Source organism: Hemitrygon akajei, chromosome 4, assembly GCF_048418815.1.
Source record: "Hemitrygon akajei chromosome 4, sHemAka1.3, whole genome shotgun sequence".
NCBI lineage: Eukaryota > Metazoa > Chordata > Chondrichthyes > Myliobatiformes > Dasyatidae > Hemitrygon > Hemitrygon akajei.
The window spans coordinates 27,240,510-27,253,089 of NC_133127.1; the positions used below are offsets into that span (position 1 = coordinate 27,240,510).

The 12,580-nt window shown below is 43.3% G+C and overlaps 1 protein-coding gene across 1 annotated transcript in view; it reads right to left on the reverse strand.

Annotated features, from left to right (window-relative positions):
• Positions 1-11,469: 11,469 nt before the first annotated feature.
• LOC140725980 (oxytocin-neurophysin 1-like) overlaps positions 11,470-12,580 on the reverse strand; it is a 55,290-nt gene continuing 54,179 nt past the window's right edge. The window contains exon 3 of the mRNA XM_073041885.1: positions 11,470-11,558. Coding sequence (XP_072897986.1) covers positions 11,470-11,558 — 89 coding nt within the window. The remainder of the gene's footprint in view (positions 11,559-12,580) is intronic.

The following is a 12,580-nucleotide window of genomic DNA, read 5'->3' on the forward strand; positions in this document are numbered from 1 at the left end:
CTGGTATAAGTGAAGTGCCTGGGGAATCTGTGGGACCATATGGCCCAGGGAGTGCAGGATGATACGTGGGCAACTACTGGGAACACCAACAATGCAGAGAGATATTCCTTCTTTAAAGGGGAAATGAGGCAGCAACTGGGGGTAGGTGAGAATAACTGGGGGCAATAATCTCACCTTCCTGTCACCCCCACAGACAGAGCAGGAGATCAAGTATACCCAGTAACAGTGTCATTGCAGAGAACCTAAGTGATGAACACTGGCCAAATGCACCAGACCTGATCACAGCCAATGGAATCAGACTCACAGCAAATGCAAAGGCAGAGGACACTGAGAGAATGTGACAGCTGGCCGTGACTAGCATGTTAAAGTGGAACAGTAATGATATTCTGTAATAAAGACAGGGTGCTGAAGGCAGATGATTAATTGTACAGCAGAGAATAGAAAAGATATTGGGGAAAATCTGTGGGATGGGATCCAAGCTTCAGTGGTAGAGACATCAGGTTCCACAAATTCGATGGCCTGGCAGAATGAGAAGGAGAAGTGCACAGCACCGGAAGGCAGTCACACCAGCCTGAATACAAATGTGCTGGGCCCTTTCAACAGTTGGGACAGTGATCTACTGGACAGTCCAGAAAGGCTTGTCACCAGGGAGAGATCCTTGCAGGCATTCAAATAAAAACCATCCCAACCCCTCCTGTGTCTCAGTGAGATGACTGTGTGACTGATACTTCACCTTGCTGGTGCCCCTGGAAAGAGAGTATCCACTGGCATCCACTGCAGAGTTTTAGCTATCAGAGATTGAAGGAGTGAAGATGAAGAACGTGATTAAACTTGAATCAGCAGAAGATGGAACTATAAGACTAGTTTAGTAAGATTAAATGGAGATGTGAAGGACCTTTATTACTAACTTGAAGTGCTGAAAGACTGAACGAAACAGAAGCAGCACATTTCTGATAAGAGGGAGGTGGAGGGAAAGGCGATAGACCTCTCACAGTTAGATGATCAAGTCATAGTGAAAGTGCTGCTTGAAAAGGTAGGGTTTGCTCCTCGATGGACAGAACCATACACGGTACCTCTGACAAATGACATCAGGCATTACAGGGACAAAGCTGCATTTTAAAGACTGTTGGTTAAATTTCTGTTTGGCATCTTTTAGGTAGACATTAGGGAGGTTAGCATAGTTGTAGATGCAGATAGAGTAATTGGAAGGGTTCCAAACCAGAGCATTTCTGGTGCCCTATCTGAGTAGATCCTCCTTACGGTTGGCCTTCCCTGATTCAATTTTTTTTTATTCAGCAGCTCCTAGAGGAGGGACTGTTTTGGATTTAAGAAGTATAGCAAAATATTAAATTCACCATCTGACTTCAGCCAACAATATTTAGGTGTGAACATGGACTGTAGATTAAATTTAAAATGCAGCTCTGTACAACAGGTCATCTAGGAAAGGCCAGCTTGGAAAAGTCCCCAAATAACTATTACCAACAAATCACTTGGAGTACCCGAGGAAACAACTTACTGTTACACCATGATCGCGAGTGCTTACCGTACTATTCCATGCTCACACTTCAGAAAGTCTGATCACATGGCTGTACTTCTACTCCCTGAATGGTTGACAAGCTCAACACTCTTATACTCATTTTGAAAGGGAGAATTAAACTGGAGCTATTAGGATATCTGCAGCACCTGGTGACCCTGTGATCTCTGATTAGGAGGCCGACGTCAAGCTGTCATTCAGGAGGGCGAACCCTTACGAGGTAAGACTCTGAAATCCTGTGCCAAAAAACTGGTGGTGGTGTGCACAGACATTTTCAAACTTTCACTGCTACAGTTGAAAGATCCCACCCGCTTCAGAAGGGCAACTATTAGATAAATGTCAAAGAAGAGCAGTGTGAGCTGCTTTAACGAATATCCAGTGGCACTCACATCTACTGTGATAAAGGCTTTGAGTGGTTTGTCATGATGAGATTCAAATCCTGCCTCAGCAAGGACCTGGACCCAATGCAATTTGCCTATCGCCAAAATCAGTATACAGCAGTCTCAAACTCAATGGCTCTGTATGGTGCCTCAGTTCACCTGGACAAAACATATACCTGTATAAGGACAAGAGAATATCTGCAGATGATGCAAATCCATGCAACACACACAAAATGCTGGAGGAACTCAGAAGGCCAGGTAGCTTCTATGAAAAAAAGCACAGGCGACGTTTCAGGCCGAAACCCTTCGGCAGGATCAATGTCAAGATGCTGTTTTTAGACTATAGCTCAACATTTAACAACATCATTCCTGTAGTCCTGATTGAAAAGCTACAGAACCTGGGGCTCTATCTCCCTCTGCAACTGGATCAATGACTTTGCTAATGGGAAGACCACCCTTCTGTGCCTTTTAAAGCCACTGCAGCACATCCCTGTTCTTGTATTATAGACCTCTTAAAATGAATGTGAACATTCTATTTGCCTTCCCCAAAACCAACTCCACCTGAAAGTTAACCTTAAACTCCCAAGTGCCCTTGTATTTCATATTTCTGGATTTTTTTTTTCAGTTTGGAAAATAGTCTGCACAATAATTTCTTTTTGTCTGCATTTTCCTACATTGTTTTTATTTTTCCACTTTTTTGCCCATTCTCCTCATCTGTCTATGTTCTTCTGCAGCCTACCTGTTTCCTCAACTCCACGTGCTTCTCCACCAACCTCAGTATCATTTTCAAACTTCGCAAAAATGTTATCTATTCCATCACCTATATCATTGATATACAGTATGAAAAGAAGCAGTCTCAACACCAGCCTCTGTGGAACACCATTAGTCACAGGCAGCTAACCAGAAAAGGATCCTTTTATTCCCACTCGCTGCCTCCTACCAATCAGCCAATACTCTAACCACACCAGTAACTTTCTAATGTTATCATGAATACTTAACTTGGTAAGAGCCTCATGCATGGCATCTCGTCAAAGGCCTTCTGAAGGTCCAAATATACAATATTCACTACAATCCCTTTATCTATTCTACTTGTTGTCTCTTTAAAGAATTGCAACAGGTTTATCAGGCAAGAGTTTCCCTTAAGGAAACTGTGCTGACTTTGTCCCATCTTGTCCTGTGTCACCAATTACTCCAAAGCTCATCCTTAACAATTGACTCCAACACCTTCCCAACCACTGAGGTCAGGCTATCTGGTCTATACTTTCCTTTCTGCTGCCTTTCTCCTTTCTTAAAAAGTGGAGCGACATTTGCAAATTTCCAGTCCTCTGGCTTCAGGCCACCATCGCAGAATCCAGTATGTTCAACAGGTATATCTAATGTCAGAGAAATGTATACAATATACATCCTGAAATGCTCTTTCTTTGAAAACATCCACGAAAACAGAGGAGTGCCCCAAAGAATAAATGAGAGTTAAATTTTAGAACCCTGAAGTTCTCCCCAGCTCCCCTCTCGCACACACAAGCAGCAGCAAGGCAATCACCCACCCTCCACCAGCAAAAGAGCATCGGCGCCTCCCACCGAGCACTCTTGATGTGATTAACATGATGGAAAAAAATGCCAAAAAATGCCCAAATTAGAAATAAAATAAAAGTAAACTAATTTCATCTCTAATGTACAAATTGTGATATTACTTTGGTTCGAATAGGCCTCTTCCTCCAAAAGGGTCTCAAGATGAAGCCTGCTGTGTCTCCTTTTGTCGAGTATAACATTCTATGGTGACTTTGCTCACATTACAACACCCATTACCGTTGACATCCTTACTAATGAAGAAGCTATCAAACTTTGCTTTAGATATTGATGCACCATCAATAACTCACGCTGAGACTTAGGAAGCGAGATATCAGCTTTTATTGACTGGAAGAATAAACAACATTACATCCTGGCGAAAATGAGGGAGAGCAGCAGCCCACAGTCGCCTTTATACAGGGGTCTGTGGGAGGAGCCACAGGAGCAGTCAGCAGGGTCTGTGGGAGGAGCCACAGGAGCAGTCAGACAGGTATATCTAGTTCACCACAGATATAGCAATGACTTGAACCCCACAGCCTTCTGTGGCAATAAATTCTGCAGATTCACCACCTTCTGGCAAAAAAATTCCTCCTCATTTTTGTTCTAAAGGATGTCTTTAGACTATAAGACGAGAAAACATAGGAGCAGAATGAGATCATTCAGCCCATCGAGGCTGCTTCACCATTTTATCATGGCTGATTCCAGATCCCACTCAACCCCATACATTTGCCTTCTTGCCACATCCTTTTCTGCCCTGACCAATCAGGAAACTATCAACTTCTGCTTTAAATATACCCATGAACATGGCCTCCACTGCAGTCTGTGGCAGAGCATTCCAAAGATTCAATTCCTTCTGGCTAAAAAAAATCCTCCTTACTTCTTTTTTAAAAGATTGCTTTGCCATTTAGTTCTGGATAACTCCACCATAGGAAATATCCTCTCCACACAACCTAACCCTGTCCTTTCAACATTTGGTAGCTTTCAATGAGATCACCACACATTCTTCTGAATTCCAGTGAGTACAGGCACAAAGCTGCCAAACGCTCCTCATATGTTAAAACCTTCATTCCCGGAATCATCCTTGTGAACTTCTTCTGGACTCTCTCCAATGACAACACATCCTTTCTGAGATATGGGGTCCAAAACTGTTGACAATACACCAAGTACAGACTGACTAATGTCTTCTTAAGCCTCAGCATTATCTCCTTGTTTTTATATTCTATTTCCCTTGAAATAAATGCCAATATTTCAGTTGCCGTCTTTACCACAGTCCTAACATGCAAATTAACTTGTTAGGTGTCTTGCAGAAGGACTCCAAAGTTTCTCTGTACCTCTGATGTTTGAATTTTCTTCCCTTTTAGATAATAGTCTGCACTTTGTTCCTTTTACCAAAATGCTTTATCATACATTTCCCAACTCTGTATTCCATATGACACTTTTTTGCCTATTCTTCCAATTTGTCAGTCATGCTGCGATCGCATTGCTTCCTTACCTCTACCTACCCCTCTAGCTATCTTCGTATCATCTACAAACTTTGCCACAAAGTCATGAAGTCCGTTATCTAAATCACTGACAAACAATGTGAAAATTAGCAGTATCAATACTGACTGTAAGGAACACCATTTGTCACTGGCAGTCAACCAGAAAAGGCCTTCTTTATTCCCACCTGCTGCCTCTGGCCTGTCAGCCATTCCTCTATTGATGCTGTCATGGGCAAACCAAGTTTGAAACGGGGTCCAGAATTGACCCTATGAACTGTGCTGCTATTAAGAGAGAGAGAGGGAGGCATCCAGAGCAATGAGAGAGAGAGAGACAGAAACTGCTTGAAAGATTAATGTTACGGTTTCTTTTGCCTGCTTGTTTACCTTTTCCCCAAGGACACTTTGCCTGCTTGTTAAGGTTCCTGCAGAGAGAGCAGCGTGGAGTCAGTTGACGGACAGCTGGTGTCCAGTATGTGGAGATAGAAAGCATGTCCACTGGGAAACAGACAGACACACCATGAGACATGCAGTGAGGACACTGAACGAGCTTGGTACACCCACATGAAGGCGGGGGTTTTGGAGGATTGATTCATGGAAATCGATCAGTGGCTCACAGTGTGAAAAGGTGCGACCAGTGGGGAATTATTTGTGTGTCCTCCCTTACCTGGGTGATAATTCCACCACTGAAGAACGGTCGTATGTATAATGGTCATAGTCGGTGATCACAACAGTACTTCAGAAGACAACTGGACAATCGGCGGCAATGGCTAACTTCTCATCACCTCTCTCTCTCCAATGTTACTCAACCAACTACCTCAAACTGAACTGAACTCTCTTCATCATATCATAAGACTGTATCCATTTACCCCTAGGTTTGAAAGAGCCTGATTTTGGTTCCTATTTCCACACTTCTGTGTGTATGTGTGTGTGTGTGTGTGTGTGTGTGTGTGTGAGAGAGAGAGAGAGAGAGAGAGAGAGAGAGAGCTAGCCTGTTCAAAATATTTTCATTTATCTTACTGTGTTGCTTAGTTACTAATAAACACTATTAGTTTATAACAATACCAGACTCCAAAGTGTTTTTCCATTTCTGCTTGTTCTTTAAGCCGGTCACGGGGTACGTTACAAAATTGGGGGCCCGTCTGGGATATGAAAAAATTGTGTGGGGGGGGCTTGCTTGAATTGATTGGGGTAAATTCCCTTATTTGATTTGATTGTGTGGAAAAAAAGCAGAAATGGATGTAGATAAATTTTTGGCAGGGCCAACCTCTGAGGCATTAGAGGACGCCAGGAGGTTGGAGCTGTGGAGTATTGCAAAAAGTTGAATCTTCCGAAGGTGAAGTCTTTCATGAAGAGGTCAGAGATGCAGAGAGCCATAGCTGAGTATTATGTATCCAAGGAGGTGTTTCAAGTAGAGGAGTTGGAGTTGTTTCCTGAAAGTAACCCTAGCGGGTTTGAGACCCAGTTTCAGTTTGAAAGATTAAGGCTGGAGGCTGAGGAGAAGCAAAGAGCACAGCAGCACAAGTTTGAGTTATGAGTAAAAAAGCTGGAGGCTGAAGAAGCAGAAAGGCAAAGAGCAGAAGCGGCAATGGCTCTCCTCTTATCACCTCTCTCTCTCTCTCCAACGTTACTCAACCACCTCGAACTGAACTGAACTCTTTATCGTATCATAAGACTGTATCCATTTACCCCTAGGTTTGAAAGAGCCTAGTTTTGGTTCCTATTTCCACACTTCTGTATATATATATCATTGCTAACCTGTTTCATATATTTGCATTTTATAGTACTGTATTGCGTAGTTTACTAATGAACACTATTAGTTACTAGTAATACCAGACTCCAAAATGTTTTTCCATTTCTGCTGGTTCTTTAACCAGGTCACGGGGTATGTGACAATGTCAGTATCCTTCCTGTAGTGCCTTCTGATCAGTGCCCTCTGGTTCTGGACTCCCCTACTATAGAAAATACCCTCTCCACATCCATTCTATCTAGGCCTTTTACTATTAGATTGGCTTCCATACGATCTACCCTCAGTCTTCTAAACTCCTGTGAGTACAGACCCAGAACCATCAAACACTCCTCATCTGTTACCCCTTCCATTCCTGGGGTCAATTTTGTAATCTTCCTCTGTTCTGCTCTGATGCAAGCACATCCTTTCTTAGATAAATGGGCCCTAATTTGCTCATGGTACTCCAAATGTGGTCTGACCAATGCTTTATAAAAGCTGAGCATTACATCCTTGCTTTTATATTCAAATACTCTCAAAGTGAATATTAACTTTGCATTTATCTTCCTCATGACCTATTAAGCCTGAAGTTAATCCCTCAGCGGACAGCATCTGTGCTTCACCCACAGATACTTCATAGAGTCCGTGGGGGTTAATTCAGGATTAAGTGCTAAATCTGAGAGCTGCTTGCTACATAACATAACACTCTATTATGGAGCCAGCTTACAAGGGCGCTGGAAGCATTAGTGACAGCAGATTAATTTGACAACTGATTCTCTGCCCTGGTTTGCCAGCTCAGTGCACATCAGCTAGACTCAGAGCACAGGGCCAGTTCCAGAGCGAGCAGCACCTCTGTTGACAGAACAGCCTTTGGCAATCAGTGAAGAGCTTTTCCCACAAACTCAATGTTAACAATTCATCATCGGCTCAAAACACATGCTCACAATTACAAAGACAAAAATCATTTGAACTACTTTACAAAATAGATTTGGAGAAATATACTGCACAGAAAACAGGCTTTTCAGCCAAACTCACTCATGCTGATGAAATTACCTGAATGAGCTTGTCTCATTTGCCTGTATTGAATCTCTAAACCTTTCTAATCAATGCACCTTCTCTAATGTCTTTTAGATGTTATAACTATGTCATTAACTTAGCTTGTACAGAATTGAATTGAAAATACACATGGACTAAGATATTAATTGTCCTGTGGCCCACTTATGATCAAGACTCCCTCGAGGTGGTGGACCAGCAATGCTAAAGTACCACCTCCCACTGATGAGCTTAAGAACTTGGTATCTACCTCTATCAGAGTTGCTGGTCGCTTCCATCCAACAGTTTGTCGATTCTTCAGGTATCTATGCAGCTACTGAAGTGTTTACCAAAGATGATACACTGTCCGACTATCTGCCCCTCTGGATGTACTTAGTCCACACCCATGATGATCCTGCCTCTGCTGCCTCAGCTACAGCCCTGCTGGTTGACTTGATCTCTCTTCTAGTAAAGCCAAGGTCACGCAGTCACTTCTGGAAAGTGAACGCAATAAAGCCACGGTACCCTACTTCGAATGGATAGCATGAGACCTTCCACCCTCTGTCTCTGCACTCTGATCTTAATTCTGCATACTTGGTTAACTTGCGTTCGTGGGCTTCATCGATGTTGTCTTCCCAGGAGACTGTGAGTTCTCCAATAACCACTTCTCTACTGGTGTCAGACCAGATGATTATATCTGGATGCAATGTGGTGAAAACTTTCCCGTCCAGGTTGGCCTTGACACACCAATCATTGGCTGAAGAAAGTATGCTTGATCGTGGGCCTGCGCTGTACGCCCTTGACTTGGAGCCTTCCTTCACAAATGATATGCAATGTTTTGTGCAGCATGGGGCATGAGATAAGTTGTGCTGCAGTACCCTCTGCTCAACCGCTTCTGTTATAACTTTGAGAACGTTGTTATGTCTCCAAGTGTACATGCCGCTGGAAAGATTGACTCTGCATGTACTCAAAATATGCTGAAGTGTTCCCTTCTCACCACAAACAGCACATCTGTCTGTCTTATCTTCATACCAGGTGCCGAGGTTGGCAGGTGTTGGGAGCAGGTCATACACTGCTCTGTATAGAAAAGAAATGTGGAGCAGTTCCATCTGCTACAGGACATTCCAAGATAGATGTCATTGTTCAACATTTTCCCACCAGGTCCAAGCCCCTTGTTTGGTCAGGCCAACTGCTTTAGCTAACCTCTTCTCCTCTTCTACCTCTCGTATTTCATGCATTACAAGCTCACGACGCTCCTTACCTGTAGAAGATGACCACCACTTGTGGGTTGTCCATCCAAGTCCCTGGCAGCCTAGCTGGGTAGCCCCAACCGTCTCCTTGTACTTCAATCGAGACTCTGCCTCATCAACTGCTGCCCAGGCTGACCACTTCCTGCCTGATCTCACATCCGGCTGGATGTTCTTGATGACAGGGTGTTTTGAGTCTCGAAGCATCAAGAATGATCCTACCTTGGCTACCTTGACCTCTTCAACAAGGGATTGCACTAGGATGGTAAGCTTTGTCTGGCTACTGTGGATTGCAATATTAGTGAGGCTGCTCAGTACTCCAAGCCACTTCTTCACATACTTGTTGATCTTCCGTTTCATTGCCTCAACATGGGACATTGCCACTTCATAGACAGTTAGTGGCCACATTATCCGTGGCATCAGTCCATACTGCAAGCACAACAACTTCAACTTGCCAGGCAAGCCACACTTGTCGACAGACATCAGACCTCTGCTGATCTGTTCTCCTATCTCTTGAACCCTCTTGGTGTCTCTCAGCTCCTCTGTGTATCATCGCCCGAGGCTCTTAACTGGTTGGTCCTGAATGGATGGAATCTCCTCTCCACAAAGGGTGAAATGAAAGTCAACCAGCTTTCCTCTCCTAAGAACAAGGCTCCTTGACTTCTTGGTCTTGAACTTCATTCTTACCCAGTCCATCAGCTCCTCGAGTCTAGATAGTACACTTTCCACTGCCTCAGTGCTAGGACCCAAAAGGGTGAGATCATCCATGAACGCTCATATTGGTGGCAATTCCCCTCTGCCATCAAGTGCAACACCTAGTCCCACTGATTCTGCAGCCCTCACAATGACCTCCATGGCTAACACAAAAAGGATGGGTGAAATCACACATCCCATGGGGATACCAATGTCCAAGCTCTGCCACCTAGTTGTAAACTGCTGAGTGGAAAACCTCATCTGGAAATCACTGTAGTACTGCATAATGAAGTTCCTCACCTTAGCAGGAATCCACAGGAATTCCATCGCAAACTCAATCAAGACATGGGGAATGGGACCATATGCAGTTGCAAGATCAAACCAAACTACAGCCAGACCTCTTCTCAACCTTTTCGATTCCTGGATGGTATGCCATATCATACTAGTACGTTCAAGGCATCCCGGGAAGCCTGGTATTCCTGCCTTCTGCACAGATGTATTTACCAATCCATTCTCTATCACAAATGAAGATATTCTTTCTGCTAGAATGCCAAACGTAATCTTCCCCTCTACATTTAGGAGTGAAATTGGTCAGAACTGATTCAATGTAATAGAAATCTCTTCTTTCGGGATGCACACTCCTTCAGCCTCACTCCATGACAAAGGAACAACACCTTGTCTCAACACCACCTTTAACAATCTCCACAAGTATTTCCTCAGCTCTTCATACTTCTTGAACACCTTATACGGCACTCCATTAGGTCCTGGCACTGAACCTGACCTTGTCTTTCTGATGAACTGCTCGACTTCTGCCAGTTTGGGTTCTGACAGATCGAACTTCACTCCTGGCTTGGTAGGCTTCACAAGCCCAGAAATGTCAAGCAAAGGAGCCTCCCACTGTTCATTAGAGTAAGTGTTTGCCAGATGATCCTCAAGTTCTTGTTGAGAGATGTTAAGCTGCCCACTCCTATTTTGTTCAAACAACCTCTTTGTGAACTGGTGAGGGTTCTCAAAGAATGCCTTTCTTGCCTTCTCTCTCTTTTTTCTCTTTTTACGCTGTGACTCTGCATGATGGAGTGATGCTAACTTAATTCGAAACTACTCTCAGAGATCAGCAAGCCCTGGCTTGTCACCCTCACTTGCTACCTTCCACCTCTGTCTCAACGATCTAAGCTCTCTCCTCAACCTACTAATCTCCTTCTGGCGCCTGCTTGGTTGCTGTGTAGGCTTTGCTTTCTTCAACTCAACTAAACCAAACCTGTACTTTCCAACATCACAAATCATATCGCCCATCACTTCCAACTTTCTCTTTGATATTCCCATGAGAGTGTCTTCCAACATCACACTGATATCCTCATCAAACACACGCCAAGCCTTCTCGTCTGCCATTGCTGGCCACTTGAGCTTCCTCTTCTCTACCACCTCACCACCGCCATCATGCGAAGGATCTACCTGGGTACTGTGGTCTGCAACCTGACCTGGGTTATCTCTCGTCTGACCTGGAGTATGATGACTCTCTCCAGAGCGAATGGCTGTGGCTTGTGCATCAGTATTTGAAAAGACCACATCTTCTATGCTTGGTGAAGTAATTTCATCTTCATCCATTGGGATGGAATTGCACATAATTAACCTGGGATAAGTTTAGCCAGAGGATTTCCCAGCTTGAGAACTGGGAAAAAAAGTGGAAGGTCACTCTCTCTTTTTGGACTCTTTGGAAAGTCTATGGTGGAGCAGAGGGGCGGACGTCTGAGTGGAACACAGGTTTTACAATTGTGCAGTTATGGTGATTTCTTTCCACAGATACCTATTAGCCTCAATGGGAGATCAGCCTTGAGATCAATTGCACACCGACTAGCCGATTCAGATCATTCGAGGTCTCGGGGCTGCCATAGCATTCCTCAGCTGGCCACAAGAAAATCTCAATTTATTCACGATGCCTCAGGACCTAAGTGCTGCCCTTCAGGAGCAGGGGTTTGGGTTCAAAGATATTAAATGGTTTAAAGTGCTGACCACCGATTTGCTATGATGGAAGCGGTTGAGGTGACTCTATTTTTGCAGAAAAGCTGATGCCATCCAATCATGGAATTTACAGTTTGTAACTGTCCATTTGTTTTACCATACTCTATGAAAAGCATCCACTTTTTGTGACAGAAACCATAGCAGATCATAAGTCTGTTGGTTGTTCAAGCTCTATCTGGAGATCTAATGGAGACCTCCCATCCTTACCCAGTCTGGTTTTTCATCACTCTCAACCAGACATCAAGACTCCTGACTCTTAATCTGCCTCCTGACAAACCTCTCGATAGGCTAAAGTCACCGGTAACTATCGAGAATGGTCGTTCATCAACAAGGCAGTTTCAATTTGACAGCTCTTATGGTGGGATTTGAAATCATTTTGATGGCCCAGACTGCTGGATTACAGACTAGCAACTTACTAGCAACTAGTGCCTTTGCTACAGTCCCATCGGACACAGCTCTGCTTAAGGTCACCTGCTCACTGAAGTCTCTACCTCTCAGTTAGACTAACTTGACAAGATGACTCAACATTTGGACTGACAGATTTAGCCCTTCCTTTCCAAAAAACTGAAAGCTTTCTCAATGTCATATTTGAGAACAAAATTAATAAATGACTTTGACTGTTTTGGATCTTATCTTTATTTCTGTTGTTTGACTGGCATGACTTTTCAAACAGAATTCCAGAACACTGTGATCTGAACAATTTGTAAAGCAACTCCTCATTACACAATAATCATTTTAGGTTTTTTCTTTCTTTATCAATCAATTATTAATTAAAAATGAGTATATAATATATATAAATAAGAGGAGAATTATCTCAAATATCTATATCAATAACAATTTATATAGAAGGTAAAATAAACATTATCAAGATCATACATATTATTAACCTAACAGTATGCAATAAT